At 32.6% G+C, this 24,175-nt stretch overlaps 2 protein-coding genes across 7 annotated transcripts in view; one reads left to right on the top strand and one right to left on the bottom strand.

The window, feature by feature from the left end:
• The first annotated feature begins 333 nt into the window (after nt 1-333).
• On the top strand, nt 334-10,273 carry LOC133193722 (isopentenyl-diphosphate Delta-isomerase 1-like). 3 transcript variants are annotated; one of them, XM_061329669.1, is made up of 6 exons: nt 334-392; nt 2,881-3,050; nt 3,411-3,503; nt 4,167-4,297; nt 8,769-8,961; nt 10,056-10,273. In XM_061329669.1, the coding sequence occupies exons 2-6, from the start codon at nt 2,957-2,959 to the stop codon at nt 10,193-10,195; spliced, it is 651 nt and encodes a 216-aa protein (XP_061185653.1). In that variant the 5' UTR covers nt 334-392; nt 2,881-2,956; the 3' UTR covers nt 10,196-10,273. The 3 variants fall into 3 exon arrangements, with proteins under 3 accessions (XP_061185653.1, XP_061185651.1, XP_061185652.1); XM_061329667.1 differs by lacking the exon at nt 334-392 and adding an exon at nt 1,619-1,679; XM_061329668.1 differs by lacking the exons at nt 334-392; nt 3,411-3,503 and adding an exon at nt 1,619-1,679.
• Nucleotides 10,274-15,013: 4,740 nt separating this feature from the next.
• LOC133194103 (tyrosine-protein phosphatase non-receptor type 4-like) overlaps nt 15,014-24,175 on the bottom strand; it is a 78,376-nt gene continuing 69,214 nt past the window's right edge. For all 4 annotated transcript variants that reach the window (XM_061330073.1, XM_061330072.1, XM_061330075.1 and 1 more), the window contains 11 exons: nt 23,375-23,464; nt 22,849-22,992; nt 22,594-22,663; nt 22,300-22,463; nt 20,867-20,957; nt 20,046-20,119; nt 19,169-19,444; nt 18,501-18,649; nt 18,084-18,219; nt 17,661-17,706; nt 15,014-17,245 (listed from right to left, as the gene is read on the bottom strand). In XM_061330073.1, the coding sequence (XP_061186057.1) occupies nt 17,208-17,245; nt 17,661-17,706; nt 18,084-18,219; nt 18,501-18,649; nt 19,169-19,444; nt 20,046-20,119; nt 20,867-20,957; nt 22,300-22,463; nt 22,594-22,663; nt 22,849-22,992; nt 23,375-23,464 (1,278 nt within the window). In that variant the 3' untranslated portion in view covers nt 15,014-17,207. The remainder of the gene's footprint in view (nt 17,246-17,660; nt 17,707-18,083; nt 18,220-18,500; nt 18,650-19,168; nt 19,445-20,045; nt 20,120-20,866; nt 20,958-22,299; nt 22,464-22,593; nt 22,664-22,848; nt 22,993-23,374; nt 23,465-24,175) is intronic.

Below are 24,175 nucleotides of genomic sequence, written 5' to 3'. Positions count from 1 at the left end.
ATCCGTGTTTTGTCAACCTCCGTGTGTGTGTGTGAATCTATGTTTGAGGGTGTGTTGGTGTGTGTGTGAGGGGGGGGGGGGTTGAAGGTCACCACCCTGGAACCCCCCTTTCAAAAATTGCTGGATCCGCCTCTGGATTTTCCCTTTCCCTCTGTCTTTTCGTAACACAGTACTGTCATAGGCTGTGACGTCATAGTTGAGCGGTTGAGACGTCATAGCTAAGCGATTGCGAGATTGAAAAACGTTGTAAACATGGATTTTTAACGACATATTTGGGGAAAAAAAACTTTGGCAGAATAACTATTAGTCTCTGCCAGGATGGCTCATTAACTTTATCTTATAACAGGCCATGGATTTATTTAAAAATACTCTTCGTGAAGGGAACGACAATCGTAAGTTTTGCCGCACTTCTGATAATCTCACACTGTGAGAATACCATGCTTTCACACTGTGTCAGAATATCACTTTTATTCAGTAAATAAATTACAGTATTTCACTGTTGAAAATGTAATAAGTTTAAACTTCATTATAGGCCTATACAACAACAATGTTACATGTACTTTAGATTATTTTGTATATATACACATAATTTGTCTGTGCTGTTTGTAATTGTATGAACCATGCTTGTTGTTTGCGATGCCTGAAAAGGCCCTGATTTCTATAGTTTGTTTGTTTTTTTTTAAATATTTTTATTTTTAATGACATACAACATATTTTTGAGGGAAGAAGCCCTCCGTAGATACCTCACCTGAGCTGGGGTACCAGGAACTCCCTGGATTGGTAATTTATTTCGTTTATAAATTATTGAATATTTCCATAATATATTTGAAAACAGCAGAAAAAAAGACAGATAAACATCATTGTGTGAATAATGCAATTATTACAGACTGATTTCTATAGTTGGTCGTCAGTACTGCGCATTGGCTCTCAAAGAATAATCTAACTGTTTCTCTGGACAAGCCCTCACCACAAGCCGGGTTAAACCGGGTCCGTAGAACAATTATATCATTTTAACGATAGAACGTTCTATCTAAAAGTTACCTTACCCAGAGGCACCCAACCGTGATTTTTTTGAGAAGTTAGGTGTACAAGAAATAAACATTAAACGATGTATTTAACATAAAAAATTACTGCTCTAAATTTATATCATCAATAAGTAGGAATTAACAGTTATAAATATTTCTCAACAGGCTTTATTTAATTTTCTAAGTCTCTTCCATTATTAGTTATTATTTACCTGCAGTGCAGGTTTCAAAATTTTTTGAATAAATTCTGACTAACGTCAGGTGAGCGAATGTGTTATATTCTGATCAAAATTTGTCCGTCGTCTATGATTTAATATTGCGGGAAAAGGCCTTGTCTTTGACATTAGTATTATATAAAAAATAGTGAAAGAAAAATAAAATAAGTAATAATTATTCTTATAAGTTCATAATACAATTTTGTTGATATTTTTATTAATTATTACGAAAAAGTAATAATCTTGTATTATTATTTTTATAATCATTAACAGAATAAGGTCGAAAAAAATATTTTTATTATTTCTTTTATCTTTTGAATTATCGAACTTTGACTAGATAGGCTCCTCAGCATCGGGATCGATATCCAAGATATTGGAAAGTGAAAATAGACATGACTGGGAAATCGGGAGTGTTTTGTTGGAAGCAACAGTTAACATGGTTTGTTAAATTTTGCTATAAATCGCCACGTTAAAATTGTCTTTAAAAGGTTAACTATTTTACTGTGAATTTCGCCATCAGAAGTCTGTTTACAAATGGGATTATAGGCCTAGAACAGAGGGAATAAAATGAAGATGAGAGTCTTCAATGCAAAAACGAATTATATTCAGTAACTCTGTTTTGTGAATTTATCCATTTGTAAAATCAAATGGAAAGCTACATGGTCGCAAGCTAAATTCAGTTTGGCATTTTTCACATGCAGTACATTGTCACAGTTACAAACTGTTCATATTATAACATAAAAGTATGAAGTCTCATGCATTTTGATGAGGTGGATCAAACTTAAAAGTATGCATTTTAATGAGGCACATCAAAGCTATTAGTAAAGTTTTTTATGGTATCTGGCTGTATATGTAAATACATCTGCACTAGCCCAAATTGTCAAACCTTAAAACATGAATTGATGATTGAATTCTACACCTCTAAGATGTTGTTTTGCATATTGACAGTTATCTTCTGTAGCCAGCATTTACTGCTTCGTAACATAGTATTTTTTCCCAAACAACTATTATGAGTAATAGAAATTTTCAAAAACTTTAAGGACTCCCAGTATGTGGGGATCAAGATTCCAAACTTCTCAGATATTTCCTACAAATTTGGAAATACCTGAGCTAATATGATGTCATAAGTAAAGACATATTTAGTGAGGATAAAAACAATAGTTTGTGGCTTGAAAATTGCATTAAATTCTTGTTTGTAAATTTTTTAAAGTACGTTATTGATTAATCTGCTAACCCTCTTACAATTCTATTCTCTACATTGAGATATTGCAATGAACGGAATTGTTGGGAGGGCACTAGACTAGTCATTGATTAAGCCACAAAATGGGGATTTATAATAGGAGTTTTAAATTGTTTCCCATGGACTCATAAGATTTTAATTGAGCAATATTTGGATTCAGACTCGAATCACCTCCATTCAACTACATTGTCGCTGCACTGGCTATAAGAAAATCAGCAATTAATATTTTCCCTTTTTCTGTGATGTAATTCAGATTGTACTGAAAGTCTTATATATTAAACAGTGTTTAAAAATGTCCAAAAAGAATACCTGCATAGTAAAGAGTTAACTCATGTATTACACTTGTAAATCTGTTCTCTTATACATCAGAATTTGTTGATGTTTTTTCCCATGTTTGTAGGAGTACTTTAAAGAGGGCGCTGTCCACCACACATCGGTCTGTTCTGGAGGGGTACGATAAAACCCAGGCTGCTCTGATGGAGGAGGAGTGCATTCTTACAGACAGGGATGACAAAGTTATGGGAAAAGCCTCCAAAAAAACCTGCCACTTAATGCAGAACATAAACAAAGGTGAAAAAATGGGGGAAATCTAACAGGGTTTTAAAAGTGGTGTACATACAGATGAATAAATTAATTATCTTCTCAAGGTCATATCAGACTCTCAAGGTCATATCAGACATTAGAAGCCGAGCATGAGATATCTTTGTGTGGCAGTCAGACAGGTTTGAATGCGGATGGCCAGATAGCTCATTTAGTAAAGCACTTGTTTGGAGATTCGAGGGTGCCTGGGTTCAAATCCTGGTCTGGTCGGTCGCATAATTCACCTCTCCTGTTACATTTGTATGGTGTGATTGGTTTTTTTTGTTTGTTAGGTGTGATTGGTTTTTTTTGTTGTTAGGTATGATTGTTTTTTGTTTTTTTTTGTGTTAGGTATGCTGCATCGGGCTTTTAGTGTGTTCCTCTTTAACTCGCATGGTAATCTGCTCTTACAACAAAGATCTGATGCCAAAATTACGTTTCCAGGTAACCATATTGTCTGAGAAATCTATTTGAATTTCAGAAATTAAGAGAATATGACTTAGCTGTACTCGTTCATACAGAAATATTTCATAAAGCATCTTTAAAGTGTAAAAGATTCACATTCAAACAGCCTCTTTCAAATATTTAATTCAAATGATTTTGTTTTATTTCCCTAAAATTAACTTGAATATTAAGTTTATTTTCATTTAAATGTTATCAGGAATTAAATTGCATCAAACTTTTATATCTTTGCTTATTGGTGATTGTTCATGTGAAAATTACTATCAATGTTGTTTCTTTTAAGAATCATAAGGAGAAAAAACAGTGCTAGTTGCTGTATACAAATTCTGAACTTTGACCTATTTTCTTCGGTGCCTTACATTTACGAAAAAAATCCTTTAAACGCTACTGTACCCCTTATATGACTATCAGCTTCTTGCTAAATTGAAGTAATTCTGCTAGAGAATATGCAGGTGTATGTTACACAATTGCTCTGTGATTCTCCCTGATTTTATGGTTAAAGTGATATTGTTTGTCTTGCCATTAAAATTAAGAGAAATATGAAAATCATATTAATATTGGAATCTTTTTATATGATCTTTAATATTTTTCTTAAGTGAAGAATGAATTGTATACATGCATGTACAATGTGCGTAACAATTTTAGGTCATTTTACAAACACCTGCTGTAGCCATCCTTTACACACACCTACAGAACTAGAAGGCCATGATGCGTTGGGAGTTAAAAGAGCAGCTCAAAGAAAACTCCAACATGAACTTGGCATTGATCCAAATAAGGTGAGTCCTTAAAGACACATTTTTTTTACCGTACGGTTACCTGAGGAGAGGGAGTGGTCTTGGTAGTACTGGTGTTATTCATCTGGAGGGCCCCAATACTCAAGATGTCAAAAATCCCTATGTATGAGGGGTGATCAAAAAGTTTGCGAACTATCTCTATATTTACAAAACCACAATTCATATCAAAATGAAATTTGGCACACATATAGTCAAACACATATTCTATAAATAGCAGATGTTATGTAATGTTTTGCTCCATGTTTGTGACGTCACAATGTGAAAATGACTTCAATATGCAGGTGACTTGTGACAAAGAATGATTGACTCAGTCGTACTCGAGCAACGAACGCCTATAAAGTTTAACGTGTTTCTTGGATATTCCTTTGCAGTAGTATATAATAATTTGTACAAGGTTTATATAGACGAAAGACTTGCCAGAAGTTCAATCATTAATTGGATTGATTGTTTTAGTGAAGGAAGGGAGATGGTTAAAAATAATGTTTGTTCTGGTGCCCAGTGAAAGCAAGCTGGGGAAGGGATATGTCCTTAGTTGAGCAATTTGTTATGAAAGATCGCCAAGTTACAGTTAGAAAAATAGTTGAATGTCTGAACAATAATATAATTATTAAATCCCTAAAATATCATTTATTTTAGACTTCAAACATATCAGATATGATAAAAAGAAGGCGCCCATACTTTATTCACATTAAATAAACGACACTCCCAAGACAGAGGACTCGGGTTGTGATGGTCACCATACTCATTCTTGGAAAGGATATCCTTATTCACCCATCCTATTGCCGAGATTTGGCCATTTCTGACAAATGAACTGTTCTTGTTATAAAAATAGCTTGCACTGTAAGAAATATATGACTCGGAAAAATCTTTTAGCTTCTGTGAACAGAACGCTACGGAGCATGTCACGTTACCACCTGTATCTTGTGATTCGCGCGTGGGCAGAACAGTGGCAGATGTGCATTTAAATCGGAGAGGACTGCGTTAAAAAATAATGATCACTGAAATCTAATGTCATTTCTTTTATGGAAGTAATTCAATTAGTTGGCGAACTTTATGATCACCCCTCTTACATTGTAGTACACAGGAAGTCTGTCTTTGGTAATCAGGATCAACATTATACGTTTTTGTCTAATTTTGAGAGAAACTATTGTAAATAATTTTTATATTTTAATATAAAATTGGTTAACTTAACGTTTTCATCGATATCTTTTGAAGGAAAAAAAATTATAGAAATATCTTCTTCTTCTTTTAAGAAAAAAAGTAAATAAAAATAAAATCACGAATGAAAACTACAAAGCAATCATATCAATATTTTTTAATCGTCAGTAAAAGAAATCATCATTCTATAAGTGTAAATATTGAATTAAAGAGATTTCATTTATCATGTGGACAATCCGACATGTACCAGGGTTCTCCACAAGGGGTTTTACCATGGCGGCCCGCCATGGTTAAATTTATGTGCGCCATGGTTAAACGAGCTGCGCCATGGTCAAAATCGGCGGCCGCCATGGTTAAATTTTTATTGCATTTCAGTATTGACACCAACTTCTAAATGACTTGAGTAGTTAATTGTGTTTATACTACGACAGCCTAGCCGTGCACCTCGCATGCCTCGATAGAAAGTGGACTGTGCTAAACAAACAAGGTCGTTGATCGGCGACAGTGCAGTGAAGCGTGACAATGGAGAGTCAATCAGCTGATGATTAATATCTTGAGAGTTAATTATCCTTTACACATGTAACTTCGGGGAATTCCAACGTGTTCACTATAAGACAACAGATTTACAAAAGATGACATAACGAGCAATGACAAGCGTCCGATTCAAGTTTCTCTGTCCAAACAAAGTTAACCCTTTCAAAATTCCCTGTTCTTTGTATCTAATCAATTCCTCATGCCTTGTTTTTAAGTATTAACTTTTTTTTTATCTTTTTGATGAAATGTATGCAAGTGCCAATCGCCATCTTAGTTTTAGAGTTACCTCCCGTCTTTATGAAACGTCGCGTGGCACTATTTTTAGCACTGGGGCACGTGGAGAAGTAAACAATGGAGGAAACTCGGCGAAAATGCAATATGTAGAAAAAAAGAACGTTTAGAAAAAAAAAGCAGAACAGAGAAAGCAATATTACAGTTATGTCAATAAAATTTATGCCCCTGGTTATATAAACTTAATAATTAAGTTACTTTACCATGCATGCCATCAGTAAGTTTTCATAGACCATGCAGTTAAAACTTTATAGGCAGCTAGGATGTTGATGTTCGTTCGTCTGTTCATTTGTGCGTCTGTTAACTTTTTTTTCCAAATTACTACCCATTCATCAGTTTTAGTCATATTTAATAAAACGTTTCATACAACAGGCAACATCAATTCTGTATATCAGTTTTTGAATAATGTTGCCATGGTTACTCTATCAAAATATTTTTTTGAAATTCCTTCAAAATGTTCCTATAGTTTTGGGCCAATTTTGGTGTATTTGTAAAGTAAGATAAATAATCATTTTAATTTTTATTTATATTTTTTTAACTTAAAAAAATTATTGGTTATTTCAACTTTTTGTGTTGCAGTGGTTAAGTTTTGTGAAATAAATCATTAATTAATGAAGGTTAGGAAGTCTAACATGCATTCGTGTTTTCGGTCATATTTCCTTCGCGCAGCTTCCTCCATGGTTAAATTTTGAAATGTGGAGAACCCTGATGTACCATAGCCAGAATAATATTTATTTTTCTGGACAACAATTGTGTCCAAAGTATTCACAACTGCAATTTCCGGGGTCCGTGTTTTTATGCCCTGTTCACAGATTTGTATTGTGTGTAGACTTTTTTTTTTTAAAAAAACAGATTGATCACTTTTTTTAAAAAAAAAAGATTGATCACTGTTCGTTATCTTCATCCTTTAATATTACGAATATATACGTTAGAGGAAATTCGAACAATGATTGTGACATTTCTTCCACCGAATGGTTTAGATGATTTGTATTTTATAATCTGTTTGTCTTTAATAACAATTTTTGCTAAAAAATAGAACGACACTTCCAAACTGTAATTTAAAACAAAACCCCGAATATGATCCGCTATAGTTTTTCTTCGGAAAGTTCTACAGTTGAGTTATCTTGGACGTCATATCGCTTACAAGTACCAAACCAAATGGAGATTGAAAAAATAAATCATAAAGTCAATGTTTAATTATTTTTTGAAATATAATTACCAAACAATATTATAGTGATTTGATTTTTTTTTTTACCAGAGTGTAGGCCTATACATATAAAGCAACTATTCATTTGGTACATGAAAGCATTTTACGCGTGACCAGGAATTGTTTTGAAAACATGCAAACTCAGATTATCAGGTAGTACAGATAGCTGGCCTGTCAATTAAATCAGTAGCTATTGTTTTTTCAATGATTGACAGGCGGTATATTATTGATCTGGAATAAGGTAAATTTTGGGGGCGTTAACATAAAATTGGGTGTTTAAAGTCAACTGTCACATTTTCAAGAGTTATTTCCCTTTTGCACAGTCAATCTAAGGTTAACCGGCTGTTTTCTTTAACATTACAAAGTTTATTCAGAAATGTCTTACAAATGAAAACTGTATGACATGTACATTCTAGTTTTTTGTAGCCTCATGCTATGCCAATATAAGAATAATATAGAATAGTCCAAAAGCATTTAAAGTTTTAAAATATTTACAGATATTAAAGTTACAAAAGATAGTATTCAGAGATGTATGTATTATGTAGACAAAGTAAAATAACTTTTAGGAATGTGAAAGTCATCTATTGATCAAAGGGAGACTTTAATTGGTTTAGATTTAATTACAATGTAGTAATTCATTTTTTAATATTTGGCTTAATATTTCATGACTTCTTAGCTGTGTTCAATCCCATTTTGTTCCTCAAACCATCTATACAAAGAAATGTCATTTTCTTGAAACAATTTTTGGCTATAGTTTGTTTACCCAGGAAGTTCTTATTGTGACTTCAGAGATTCTGAATCAGATATTGTAGACACTGGAATACACAGAAAATTACACCAAGAGTTGACCTTCATAAATTTTGTTGCAGACAGAGCTACACATGTATCATTTCTTTGGGTTGGGGTGGGGGGGGGGGTACTACTGGATAAATACACTTTTAAAAAACAGATTGATTCTTTCATGATAGATAAGATTCCTTATAAAATATGAATGCAATGGAAAACTTTTATCATGCCTAACTATATTTTTGTGTATAATCTGTAGCTAAAAGTCATGATTTAGTAAATCTGGCATCAGATGATAATTTTTGCCTAGAATATACTTTTTTCTGTTCCAATAAAATTTTTCAAGGTGTAGAGGAAGTCTTGCTATATATATTATTAAACATTTACAGATCACATGCATTTTTTTTTAATTTCATATGGTACATGTATTTGCAGATTTTAAAATAAACATATATTTTTTGTTTCTTTGTAACAAAGCTTTCAACAGAAGACCTCAAGTTCTTGACCCGGGTCCATTACCTAGCAGAAAATGCCCCGGACCCTGGAGTGTGGGGCGAACACGAGATTGACTACATACTAATAGCCCAGAAAGACGTGGCTATTACTGCTAATCCTAATGAGGTCAAAAGTCATGTATACGTAAACAGGCAGCAATTACTGCAGATGATGGGTATGTAAATAAAAGAGTTTATTACTTTTCTTCATTGTTGCCAGCTATCTGATTGGCTCAAACTAGATCACATGATCAAGTATAAAAAGTCTTATAAACTGGATGTTTCTATTTTAAGCTTCTAAAAAAGCTTATAAACCTGCTGTTTCTAAAATTGGAAACGTTCTTCCATGAAGCAACAATATGTTGATGTCACAATATTCTTTATAAACTGGATGGTTCCAAAAACAGATACTGTAGCTGCTATTCATAAATGTGACGTCATAATGCATATGACATAATAATGCCTTATATGAGAAAGTACTGAGTTTAAGAACCATGGATTTTAAGACGTTTCTTATTAACTGATAAGAAAAAATTACAAAACAAATACAGTCTTTTGATTCGGTACAATCCCTTGATATATCGACCTTAGAGAAAGCATATCGACCTTGCACTTCATGCTCAGTCAATATGCTTTCTCTTAGGTCTATATATCTAGGGATTGACCTCATCAAAAGGGTATATTTGTGTAGCCTAAAATATCCCCCACACAGTGAATCAGTCCTCAAATCATTTAAATTAAAAGATGCTTAAAAGAATTTACTTTTATTTTATTCTTTTTTAAGTGAATCAATTGCTTATCAATTTAGGAGTAACAAATTATATGTCTGTAAAAGTCTTATTCTTGCATACCCAAATTAAGATGGCAGCAAATGATAAACAAGACTTAGTTTATACCTGAAATTTTCCCCAAACATACAAAGAGCAGAGTGAAAAAAAAATAATGATATGTGTATTATTTCAATCTTTGATTGATTGAAAGCTTCTTCTTATTGATGAAAATTATTCATCACTATTGAGTTGATGAAAAGGAAGGACCTTCAATGTGTAACAACTAAATCCAACTGTTGATACCTGAATTATTTCTAAAATTAATTTCATTCCAAATTTTAGATTTGATATACCAGCTGGCCAGTATATATTTTTCCTGAATTATACAAATGCAACCATCATTACATTTATATGAAAAGCTCATGAACAGTGGAGATATAGAATGTAATGTCCTCTAACACATTTCATGATTTTTTTTTTTTTTTTTAATTATTTTCCAGATAAATCCAGGACAGGTGATATTTTAATTACTCCATGGTTTAGGTTGATTGTGGACAAATTTCTGATGAACTGGTGGGATAATTTACCTGACATTGAACAACATAAAGACAACCATATACATAGACTGTGTGATAAATAACAAAATAGGATCATAGGAATGATTATTGTTCATTCATTGATGTTATATAAATGTGCAATAAAAATGTCTGTGAAATTATTTTTTTTTCTACATCTTAAAATCTTTGATCTTGTCTTCTGACTGTTTAAAAAATTGTTGTGCATACACCCAGTAAATGTTTGCACAAATACCGGTAGTTATATATATATACAGTTGAACTTCGGAATCTTGAACGCTGATATTTCGAATACAGTGGATATGTTGAAGTGATTTGGAAGTCCCAACCACTTATTCTTTAAGTATTTTACCCCTGATATCACGAATTCTTGGTCATCTCGGATTTTTTTTCTTCGTCCTATTGAGTTTGAGATTATGAGGTTTGACTGTATATATGTAGTTACTCATTTAAATAATAAAAAAATACCTACAAGTATTCCATCTGTTGGTTAAAATGTTAAGATATTTTTATTTAGACATCCTTACCAGAGTTTAATAGTATTTCAATTCAAGCATATTTTTAAAGATTTTATTTTCTTTATCAAAAATATCAATTAAAATTATGGAAAATATGGCTCTATATAAACCAAGATTTTTTGATTTGGATATTTTCTTGCAAATACGAGTTGAGAATAGATATAAAATTACATGAAAAGTGATGGATGTAAAGTCCCCATGGCACACTCCTACATCAAGAACTTCAGAATCCCCCCCCCCCCCCACTGAAGTTTGAATGGATGATAATGTTTAGATTGTACATGTAACCTGGAGTAAGAAACAATGGTATATATCGGTATGAGAGGGATCTGATTAAAAACAGATTCAGGATTTTTATTAATTAAGGATCCTTTATACACTGGTGAAAAATGTTTTTTGGACTTTGAGAAAATTGTATAGTGCACATGTAAAGGAGGATATTTTGAAATTAACTAATTATTTTTTTATCTAGGGAGTATGCCTTTTTTTCCTGGAAAAATCTTTAAATCTTTAAAGACAATGAAGTAATGATAAAGAAAAATAGCTTTTGCTTTATACATGTACTCAGACATTGAAGAAAATACATGCAGATAATGTTTTCAGCTCCAATATCTTGGTCAAATGTAATGTAATGTTTAGAATATTTGGATTTATTTCAAATTCTATCTTTCAGTGCACAATACAATTTATTTTATTTTATGTCAGATACAATTTAGCTATTTTATTTTATGTCAGATGGTGGGTCAGCCTAACTACACAAAAGTACCCTGTAATTAGGGTGCAGTGTAGAGTGGATCCTTAACGCTTAACAGCTATATTTATACGAGACACAATTAATGAGTATTGGACAGAAAGTTGTATAGGCACTTCACATATACAATACACATACAGTTAGTTTTTTGTTGCTGTTGGGGGAATTGGGTTCAATGTTAAAAAAAGACAGCATTAATCAGGCTGTTGGTCACAACTGTTACCCTAACATAAAATCCCTGTAATTTCATAAACTATACATATATTAAATTAAGTTGGCATTTGGAATCAGCTTCAGTTCACTGGTATTTTATTTTGTTTAATACCAATACCATTAGTTTTTCATTTTGAGAGGGGTCAATCGCTTATGAGGGTGGTAAATTATATTCAGCTCTCTTCCATACTGTAAAGGCTTCCTATAATATATATTTTTAAACGCTGAAAAGCAATATACTCTCAATCTTTCGTTTTCCTGTACATCTGGTCTTCTACTATTTTAATTTGTTACCTGCTGTGCAGGCTTCAAAATTTCAGAATAAAAATCTGACTAACGTCAGGTGAGCGAATGTGTTATATTCTGATCAAAGTTTGTCTGTCGTCTATGATTCGTGCGCGTATGAAACGGAATTTTAATGTAAAAATGCTTTAAACATTATTAGTGATTAATTTTCTTAGATGTCTTTTTAGTTTAATTTCGTTTGAAACTTCTATACTTTATTTTTTTTTTTAAATAAAACAAAATAATAAAAAATCTTGTTAAAAAATAATTTATCAATAAGGACAATTGATTTTTATTTAATTGATTTAAACATATCAAATCAACTTTTAAAGGGCATATTGAGTTATCTAACGTTGCTCGAACGCGGACGAACAACGCGAGTATGTGAAATATCTATTAAAAAGAAGAAAAAAACATAAGCATGCTCGTGCGCTGAAATCTGATTGGCTAATGTGGAGTTTATATCATTCTACGATAAATTAAAGGTGCACTATGTCTTCTCTTCATTTCCATGTTATTGATTTGTTCTGAATTTATGTTATTTTTGTGTTGGTATCGATATAATACAGCAACTCTTTTTTTAATTGTTATCTTTTATCTGTTAGCTACTTGTACATATGTTTATATGATGAAATGTGAAACAGCTAGACACTCTAAAGATAAAATAAAATAAATTGCGTCATTATCATAAAATCCTGACAATTTCTTCAAAAATGGCCAAAAGATCAAACTATTTTTTTAATTAACATATTGCATAGAGTCCAACTTCTGATCCAAAATGTGTCGTTATATAATGAAAGAACTATTTCTGAACCTTATAATCCATGTTTTATTTTTTGGATCGAGGGGGGGGGGGGGGCTCATATTTTAATTCTTTGCTGAAGGTACTCAAATACTTATTTTCTTCAAAATTCTAGAACATTGCAATTTCATAAAGCCTTTTTTTTTTAAAAAAAAAACCTGGACTACCAGGGGAAACTTTTTTCTACATGAAATGAAAGCACCAAGTCTCTTTTTTATACTGATGTTTGAAGTGGAACATTTGGTCTTGTATATAGGCAGGACCATTTTATGGATAAAGTGAACCTAGCTCTTTAGGTCACGTTTTTCGAACATTTTATTTTACGAGTGTACACAGACTTTACGTGCTCCGAATTTGAGTCTTTTGGTAAAAAGAAAAACGTTTTTTTTCTTTATCTACAAAAGATATCGAGGTATAGTGCTCTAGGATAAGTACTCTCAATATAAAACACTGACCCCCCCCCTTTCCGAACTTTTGTCGACTTCTACTACCCGTGCACGTAATCCTGCATTCTTGCAAAGATTTATGACTTTTTCCAAAGAGAAAAGGCATTTTGTATTCCTTAAATTAGACTTCTGAGCGCCTTCTACTTTTTTGTGTTGTGTGCAATGCAGTAAAATTCATCGGATCAGTACTCAAACTTTGTGAATATCATACAAGGAAACATTGATGGTTTTAAAATTTGTTGAAAATAACATAAAATGCCCAATACTATCAAGACTTTCTTAATTTTATGGGGGGTCCTAGGCCCGTTGATCCGCCACTTCAGGTGACGATTCATTTACAATTCGATTAGAATTGTGTATATTACATATTATTATATTTCTAATGATTATAATTATACTTCAAGACGGTAAAATAACTATTATTATATAATCTGAAAAAAATGTTCACGTATTACGAAACTATACACCCCTCAGAAAATTTTCATTCAACTTTTGACGCCAATTTTGACTCTGATTTTCTGCAAAATATATGACTGGTTGGCGACTTCTCCAAAGCCATATAAAATGCATTTGCTATCCAACCCTCATAAATTATTATAGATATCAGTATAATACAATGCTATCCACTGGCTGTGAGTGGGAATGCTCTTTTATCAAACCCATGAGAGGTACTTATACCCGAGGGGAATAGTTCCTGTCTCAGGTTTATTGAAAGAGTAATCCCACTCACAGCCATTGAATAAGCAGGTAAGTGTATAATAGTTATCATTTTGAATTAAAAATTGCTCAGTGATATACACAATATTAGGGTTCGTGGTCATGACCTATAACTCTTGGAAAAGAAATGCTCTGTACGAAAATGTAGGAAATTAATATTACAGCTGGAACTAGGGACTTATATACATGTACTGGTATAGACGTCCATGCTGGAATATGAATTTTTTATCTTTTCTTTGATTAGAGAAATCATATTTCATATTTTTTGGCTGTGTCCGATTGGATATCCGTTGAATATTAATATTTCATTTGTCTAATGGTACAACAGAGAGTCGAGAATCCCATTGTAAACTGGTTACTTTTCAAGGAGAGATATTCATATCTTCGTTACAGGATGAGGTCAAAACAGGAGAAAGAACTCCCAGGGTAAACAATGGCAAAGATTAAGGTTCATTGACCCTCTGGCAAGAGAGATAACTCTCATTGGGATAAATGTCATTTCTTTATATATACGCTTGCCTTGACTACAATTTTTGTTAAGATTTTACCTATAAAGAACTATATGCGGTAAATGCATATTTTTGCCCCATAAAAAGGTAAATTTTGAAAATTTCTAGAAATGCACAAAATTGTAAATATTGTATTAAATTTTTTAACTAACAAAAATTATTATACATGTAGTTTGGAAGTATATTATTGTCACTGCTTGTTTCTAATTGAATATTCTGTTATTTTCAAGATAAAGGACAAAATGGACAAACTTAGTTCAATTTTGAGTACAGAATTTTCCAAATGCAAGCTTGCTCCAGAACAATATTCACAGATTTGATTGATATTATAATACTACACATTATATCTAAAGATACAGCTGGGGCAGATCTGCACTCAATGACTTTTAATCAAAATATCTCATTAAATACACAATTGAAAATTTGAATTTACATCATCATTCTGACATCATTTCTAACATAAGACATAAAATCCTTAAAGAAAAAAGGGTTGGGACTTCCAAATCACTTCGACATATCCATGGTATTCAAGATACCTAAGTTCAACTGTATATGTATTCCTCAGTGGCAATAATTTATGTTGGCTTTTTTCTTTCAAGGTACCGGTATCTTTGTTTTATAAAAAAAAAAAATAACACAAAATTGTCCTTAGAAAAAAAAAGATTTTTTATTATGTATTGCCCAGAAAATTTTCTATGCAGTACACTTTGCTTTGGACAATGGTACACATTTATTTACATATTAGCATTTCATCATGCAAAACAGAAGGAAATAATGTTAGCACATTTCCTGTCGATCTTCCCAAAACACACACACATACACGCACAGAACACGCATACAAACACTCTGAATGAATTCTATTCTTATAAAATCCCAATTAACATTCACAGCAATGTTTGTTATAGCAGGGTAATATCAGATCCCACGGGTCAGAGTACAATAGCTGCACTATTTATCTGGAATACATCAAATTGTTCAAGATCCACTTTTTATGTATAATTGCATTAGTTTCTAGAATTGAGAATGATTTTTAAGTTTGTAATGTTGTCCCATTACAAGATAAATACATGACCATGATAAACATGATCAATTCATCTGGTTAATTTTCTTTACACTTTTGTATCTAGATAAAGGTTAGAGAGTTCAAATGCGAAGTAAAAGCCTTATTGAATCCAAATATAATAATTTTGTGAAAATATTGAAGCTCTTTGTTTAACTGACATTGAAATTTCTAAATCTGGTTAAGAGTTGAATATTCCAACCATAATATGCTTTTTAAATAAATGCATCTTAAGATCTGTCAATTAACATTCAGGAGTACAAAGGGAGATAAATCGTTTATATGCTCTGTTATCTGCATCTTCTTGATGCTGCTTTATGTTAAACATGTTTGTTTCTCTTAACTGCATGATTACAACATAAAAATACAATATAAAGAAAAATAAATTAAAAAATAAAATCACAAAAGCACATGGAATGTAAAATAAACAAAATTTAAAACTGATAAATAAACATGAAAAGGGAAACAATCATTTTTTTGTGTTTTCAAACAACACTGTTTACATGGTTAAGGTTACCATAGTAACAGGTTATTTACTGTTACCATAGTAACCATTCAAGCCAGCAGAATAAACAATTTATGAAATAATTTGAAAGGACAACTAAATATATTATAAATTCACTATTTCAAATTGAGATGCAATTGATTGTCATAGAATTTAGTAAATAGAGGAGCATTCAAATTTTAGAATGAATTTGTCACACTTTCTTAAAAATCTTAATACATTGGTGTGTTTTGTTTTCTGCCAAAAATTACAGTTTAGGTGAACGTCATTGATAATCTAATATTCTATACCTAATGGCTACTCCACTGTATGAGGTAGTTCTTTGGAAAATCAGATTTGTTAAAGTAATTGTTGTATATTGTTATAGAATTGAGAAATTATTTGGTATCAATTCATATCCATTTCATATTAGCTTCTCTTCAAATAATACAAGAAAGTACTAAAGTACTGAAGAGAAATTGGAGCATATTCTTATTTAATAGATCTGACAGAATTTACATGTGACTTTCATACCAGAATTTAAAAAAAAAATCAATGAAATTACACAACCATAGCAGTACAACAGATGAAAGCATAGCCTTTCAGCCATTCCATAAATGTAAGAAATAAAATTTCAAATGCATCCATATGATTGAGAACTTAAAATAACCAATGAAATGCCAGCTATTATAACAGTGGAGGACAAACAAACCAATCAAAATACAGAAATATAACTGTTCCTCTCATACAACAACAAAGAAAAAAAATACTTTAAAATGCTTTAGGTAAAAACCAATGGATTTAACAATGACGAAAAATTAATGTAATAACTTAACATTTACACAAGATATGCAATCAAATAAATCCACTTCTCTCCCTTTGAAGGCTGAAAAAGTCACTATCTTTTTCATGTCCTTACAAAGGGCAGGTGGAATTGCTCCACAAACATCGTTATCATCGTTCCACAAATTATCCACGCTCCACTGAAACAATCACAATTCACAGATTTTAATCATCCACAGGCTACGGACACCTAGACAGCTTCCCAGAGGACCAGCCTTACTCACTCTTGGATCACTCGTATGTTTACGTCTTATTTCACCTAGGTTTTAAAGATGAAAATGGATTTTTCTCTCCTAACAGAGTTGAAAATGGAATATCCCAAGCTGGTATTGGATTTCTCTCTTAACAGACAATAAATCTCTTGGGCTGAGGAGGGACTTTTCCATTTTCTTTGTTGTAGTGGATTTAAGTTTTTACTCAGGTTTTCTAGAAACATCCATTTCCAAATTTCACCTTTGATAGTCTTCTAAAGGTTTCACGAGTTCTTCTAAGGAGAGAAATCACATGCATTAATGTGGAATAAAATGTAATTATAACACATATACAGTCAAACCTTGTTATTTTGAACTCGAAAAGGACTGAGAAAATACTTCCGAGATAACTGAGGATTTGAGATGACCAGAGTAAAATACTAAAGGAATAAGCAGTTAGGACTTTCCAGTCACTTCGACATATCCATGGTATTCAAGATATCCATGTTTGAGATACCGAAAATCAACTGTATCTTTCAATAGGACTCTCCCAAGAAATTACATTTCTTTCATATCTATTTATCTTAATTACACTCGAACTTAGTGAAATAATGTACATTATCTAGGTTTCAACCTGAATGGATGAAAACCTCTTTGTGATGTTATTCATTTGATACAAGTATGAACTTTAAGATAAAGGCATCAACTTACCATTATAAACCTTAAGAATAGCTTCACATACAAATTTGTATTGTGTCTGTAAAACAAGGAAAATATCAAATCAATTTAAAATATATATATGATTTTGTAAAATCACTTATTTTCATGAGGTCAAATTTACACGTTTTGAGGGGATTTGATTTCATGGTTAAAAGAGAAACCTCTTACTGCAGTATGAATTTTTAACATTTTGTGGGGGGACATGATTTCATGGGTCTCTTCATACCACAAAGACAAGGAAAATTAAACCCCAATAAAAAATAAGTGATTTTACAGTAGTTTTCAAAGGGAAATTTGCCTTAATAAAATTTGAAATTCAAAGAAACATTAAAAATTTCTGAAACTTTTCAATTAAAGTGTCTATTAAAATTGTTTGAGCTTGAGCAATGAGCAAAGAATCATGTCTGTTCTTACCGCCGTCTGTATGAGCATGGCTCGCTGATCTCTCATTTGGCGTACTATAGAGAGTGGATAAACAGGTTGGTTTGCCTCGATTAGACACATAGCTGTCTCCATGGTGATTAATACTCCTGTTCTTCCAATACCCGCACTGAAAAAAAAATGTTACAAAATTTGTCCTAAAAAAAATTCCTAATTCAAACTCACAAATTCAGTAATCGTCATTTATTATTTTATGGATTAACAAAAACATTCAAGGAAAACAGAATGGATATCAAAATATGAAACAGGAAATCTATTTCTCAATTAAAAAATAAAATTATGCATTCTTACAGATCTAAGACACTGACCATAATGATACGAGGGTATTTATGTCAGTGCTGAGTTGTATGTACGTTTTTGCCTGTAGTGAGGCTTGATTTGTATACCTACCTACAATGGACTACCGTGGGCTCTACCATACCCATTCTCCGCTGTCGAACTCTGAGAACAAATTCTAAGAAATCGGCCGGGTCGTCGGGAACGTTATGGTCTGGCCAGGCTATATACTGCATGTGTGATATGTGACGTTCTTCATTTGTCTAAATTTAAAAGATTTAATCATTTAAATATAAGTGCGGTAACAGATGGTAGAGAATGAGAATACCACATTAATTTTACTAAATCTAAAAGTGGGAAAACCTATCATACAAAAACCCTCTTTGGAAAACTCTTGACTTGCAGTATATCAAACAGCAAATTTCATAAAAGAACATAGGGTATTTCTTAAAGATCAAACTACATGCATACTATCTGCATTTGAAAGCTTTTTGTATTGACATTTATTAGGATGGATCCCTCATATATAAAAAATACCATAATACTGTATTTTTCCCTGATCATCCAATTTTTGCTTTGCAAGCAATTTTAGATCACAAAAAAATAAATTCAGACACATAAAATTGTCACCATGTACCATATAGATTACATAGATAGCTATTAAACCACAGGGATAATTGCAAAAATTAAGTTAAGAATTACAGTGTTTTGGTATATTTTTTGAAAAAATTGCATTGTATGATCTATACAACAAATCAATTAAGTCCAATCTGTACACTGACCTCTGCGTGGGTTAAATTAAATTCCCTAAATGCAAATGATGGCGTTTCCTCTTCTTTGACACATGTGATTTGTAACAACCCATAGTCCATTGTTTCATACATTTCTGGCCAGTACTGGTGACATTTCACTCGACCTTTTTCCACTTTCGTTGTCAACATCACAACTAAAGACGAGTGCTGTTCCCATACCATCTGCCAAAAATCTGTACAAGTTTTGGGTAGCGGCCCCTGGGCAGCGATGTATCGATTCACGATTCCACTGCCAGGTATTTCCATCTAAAAACAGAGGCAAAACTTCAGTTGAACAAACCTCATTAAAATTAAATTTGAAAATACTGCCAAAAAAATTTGTATGCCATTAATGATATACTCTAGAAAATTATTTTTAATGTCATTCACCATAAATCAATTTTTAATTAAGATACCTGGAACAGGATTTCCCATATAATTAGATAAACAAGTAACAAAAAAATCTCTGTGCCTTATCTCCCCACCCCCTCCCTCTCGTCAATAATACTGAAATCTTCATGTGATTTTTACAAACTTTTCCATCATTTTTGCCATGATTTACACAAACTTTGCCATCATCATGATCATAATGCACAAGCAAATACAGCTATAGGGACAGCTACAGTTAGTTTTATTATATCAATAATTTATTGCAATTGGATATTTATTATTTTCTAGCACATGTTGATAGAATAAAAATCATTAAATGTATGAATTTGCTATATATTTGTGGTGACTTACATTCACATAGTGGTGAACGATTAAATGTTGTAGTGACCTACATTACATGTAAACACGTTTTACTGTGTATCGGTAGTAACCTACATTAAACATAAACACAATTTACTGAATATTTGTAGTGACGTACATTCACATAGTTGGCGTTAATGTAGTCCCCTCCTGACACATTTTGTTCCTTCAGTATAACTCTGGTCTGGTCATCTGTACAAAACCACAGCAATTAATTATATGACTAATTAACAAAGAGATCTCTAATTAGTGTCTTACCAGTCAAAAGCTTCCTTGATTCAAAGATTTTTCAATAAATGGAGAAAGCTCTATGTCTAATAATGTAAACCAACTATTATTCACAACAACTTTTATTCTCCATTCGTCAGTTTGAAATTTATCTACTGAGACAACTAATTTTCACAACAGAAGATACATTCTCCATACCTACTACAATTAAATACCGTAAATGGTTCTCAGAAAGAAATGTTCATGAGTAAATGAGGGCCGTGAAATAAGCAGATATTACTCAAGGGCCATGATATTGGCAAATATTACTTGAAGGCCATGAAATTGGCAGATTTTTCTCCCAGATGAATAAAAGTCCATTTACAGTATATCCTCACAACAATGCAGAATAAATTAACTTTTACACTGACACTGGTAGCACTGGTTATAAGCATATCACAAAGTTGGTGGGTACCTATATCTCTTAATTGTGAAGATGTTTTTGCAAGCATCAAGTTCTTTAACAAGAGGTTGTTTTAATATGCAGAGCCACTGTTTGCTTTCTAGGTTAAGATTACTTGCCATTGCAATACCTTGATTCAATCTTTAATTTAACTGACTTGACAGTATTTACAAGCTTATTAAAATTTTTAAATTTTATTGAACTTTTCATTGACTATTTTTACTTTTCAAGTGATGACTGCATAAGCTGATAATAACAGAGAGCCTTACATGGTGAAATATCCCTGTAGCGATTCTTGGCAATGTTGACATCCAGTCGAGCTGCATTCATTGTCATACCAGGCTTCTTTCTGTACAATTGCTGCAAAAACAAATATTACAGATAAGTACAGGATGGTACGGAGTCATTTTTCCCCTACTTCATGAACATACGTGCTGAGATATTAAACTCTAAGAAACATCTGGCATGTACAAGCTCAACTTTCTGACAAGTGAATAACAAATTAATTTATTTAGCACAACTTTAAACTATAATCATTTAAATGAATAACATTGCCTTTTCCTTTGCTAGATTTTCTCTTTATTTTCAGACCTAGTGTTTTGTTGAGACTATTTTATTGTTTACCATTTGTACCCATCCCTTCCGACTAAATTCCAATGCACTCTGCTTGAAACTGAACCAGTGCAGCTTCAGTTTCTCCAAGAATCCCAACTTTATATACAAAATTGCTGTCAATTCCTCTGTAGAATAGACAACATCCCATTGCCTACACTACATGTATCTTATCTCTTCATTTAAATGCTGTATACTGGGTTATTTTCGCCCTGTGTTATTTTCGCCCTTTCACATTTGTAAACAATTTTGCCCCATTTCAAATTCGCCCAGTCACAGTTTTGCTTAAGAAATTATACTGTGTTCTTTGAATTCGCCCCATTTTAAATTCAACCACCTGTAAGCAGGGCGATTTCCCTGTATACAGTAAAATATTTCTAACCATACCTCAAACTGAGCAAGCAAGTGCAACTCCACTGTTCACTTTCCCTTCATTCAAATAAATTATTTTCACTCAATGCCAAATTAATCCAGTGCCACACACCCCTCCCCCACCCCACCACACACAATCTATATTCATATTAACTCACCACCCCTTCACATAAAACATTACTTACCCTACCTAAAAGTAAAAAGTAACCAAGTGATGCCCAACTGCCTACACTATTTCATGACCCACTAACCTACATTTCATGACCCATATATTTTATGACCCATTGCCATCCCATTGTCTACACTAGATTTACCCTATCCATTTCTTCATATAGAATAGTTTTTACTGTACCTCAAATTGACCCTCTACTACCCCAATGTCTACACTAGATTTTCCCTATCCATGCTTTTTACCATATCTCAAATAGACCAACTGCCACCCCCTGTCTACACTAGTTTTACCCTATCCTTTGTTTTTTTTGTTTTTCACTGTACCTCAAACTGAGCCAGTGTCAACCCCACTGCCTACACTATATTTACCCTATCCTTTCTTTAACACTGTACCTCAAACTGAGCCAGTGACCCCCCCCCCCCCCCCCCACATACACATTGCCTACAATAGCTTTACCCTATCCTTTGTCTTTTCGTGCCTTTAAATTGTGCCAGTGCTGCTCCACTGCCTACACTAGATTTACCCTATCCATTCGTTTTACTGTACCTCAAATTGTGCCAGTGCAGCCCCACTGTCCAGACTCTCCTGTAATAACATCAGAGATGCCTCCAGTGCGTTGGTTCCAGTTCCGGCTCCAGGTGCTATGATCTGGTAGTTCTCTGGTAAATATTCCAAATTTGGTTCCTCCTGTGCCTCCTCACCAACATAAACTATAACAAGAGACAAACTGATAATACGTGTTTTACTGTATATAATAAAAGGCATCAAAAACTCTTGAATTTTTGGAATCAAATAAAGATTTCCATTGCGATAGTGTTGCTGTTGTTTCAGAAACCTTACCATTGGGCCTAACTATGAGCACTAGTTCTCCAGAATGAGTTTCTCGTGAAGCACGAATAAACATCACAACCTGCAAGTGAAACATGCAAAGTTAACAGAAAAATTTATTTTGACTACAGAGTTTTGTGACATGCTTATTCAATCAAGAATAATTTTAATTTTTTTTATTATTTTAAAAAATATCACAGTCATCAAACCCTTCCCCCCAACATTAATTTTTTTTTGCACATGTGTAGGCTACTCAAAGTGCTGTACCTGTTCATGTGTATGCTGGGACACATCACGTCCATTTATAAATAGCACTTGGTCTCCCTCATTGAGGCGGGGAATGGCCAGGTCAGCAGGAGTGCCCGGGGCTACCCTAGATACAATGATAGGCATGCCCTGGTCAGCTCCTCCCTGCAAACATAGCAACACAGTAATTATTTGTGCACTGTAGATCACCAAATTTTCCGGATACCTTACTTTGGTTTTTATCGATCAGCAAGAAAAAAATTCACAAATTTCAGTTATTGTTGTATAATCAGAAGTAAGAGTGAAATTCTGGAACACAGAGTCATGTGTAATTATACGAAAATAAAGTTTTTATCCAATCAAAATATTGCCAAGAAATTGAACAACCTCAGGAATCACTTCTTTTTTTTTTCTAATTCCTTTGTCATTTTTCTTTTCTTTTTTTTTTTTTTAAATATACAATAATTAATGATACATACTTTGCTTTTTTCCATTTTTTTCAGATTCTAACTACATAAGCATAAAATAATTATTTATAGACACTAACCTTGACATTGAATCCAAACCTTCCTTGGTCGTCGGGCCTCATCCTGATGGTAACCAGACCATGTCCTTCAGAGTGACTATTGCCGTTAGGCTAAAAATAGTAACAGAGACAAATTAGTCCGAAACAAATTAATCAAGATACTCAACTTGTAGATGGCTATATATTATTGTTACATCTTATTTTTGATAGCTATTGTCAGTGGTATTTATGAGCAAAACAAAATTTCAAATGATTTTTGTTATATATAATCCTTAAGTTATACAAATATACATGAGGATGAAATTTTTGCCACCAAAATTAAGCAAAAATAAAGAAAGTGATTCACAGTATGAGCTACACACTAGCATTCAGCCTAAAATTTCAGTCAAGGTCAGTCCTAGGTCATTTGAAGTACACGAGTTTAACTTTCAAGAATGTCTGAGAACCCCCCCCCCCCTTTTTTTTTTCATAAATCAATTTGTACACCAATATACCACAAAAAAGAATTAAATGAGAGATAGAGAATTAAAAAAAATAATTACCACACATATACATGTATTACAAATACACATACAATTTATATAATCCTACAAGTAAAACTATGTTTCAGTAATGCTTTCTTCTCAAACATCAGCTGTTTATATACTGTAACTACATGAACTCATACATATAATTATACAGCAAGGAGTAATTACCCATGGAATAATTCATTAACCAATCAGCATATATACACAGATCTGTCTGGTATTAATAACCTTCTCTGTGAGAACAGATGTCATTTTTTTCTCAGCATGAAACCTCAAGCTTATAGTACAGACAGAA

This window comes from Saccostrea echinata, unplaced genomic scaffold, assembly GCF_033153115.1.
Source record: "Saccostrea echinata isolate AGI-Se365-2 ecotype Australia unplaced genomic scaffold, CSIRO_AGI_Sech_v1 ptg000028l, whole genome shotgun sequence".
Taxonomy (NCBI): Eukaryota; Metazoa; Mollusca; class Bivalvia; order Ostreida; family Ostreidae; genus Saccostrea; species Saccostrea echinata.
Note: the sequence above shows the minus strand (reverse complement) of the source record. Positions and strands in the feature narration are given on the sequence as shown.

Bases quoted from the DNA above. Each gene is read 5' to 3' on its own strand.
- LOC133193722 (XM_061329667.1), top strand. From the start codon at position 1,633: ATGACTGGGAAATCGGGAGTGTTTTGTTGGAAGCAACAGTTAACATG. The intron at 1,680-2,880 runs GTTTGTTAAATT...CCATGTTTGTAG, and splicing joins TGGAAGCAACAGTTAACATG to GAGTACTTTAAAGAGGGCGC. The intron at 4,298-8,768 runs GTGAGTCCTTAA...TTTGTAACAAAG, and splicing joins TTGGCATTGATCCAAATAAG to CTTTCAACAGAAGACCTCAA.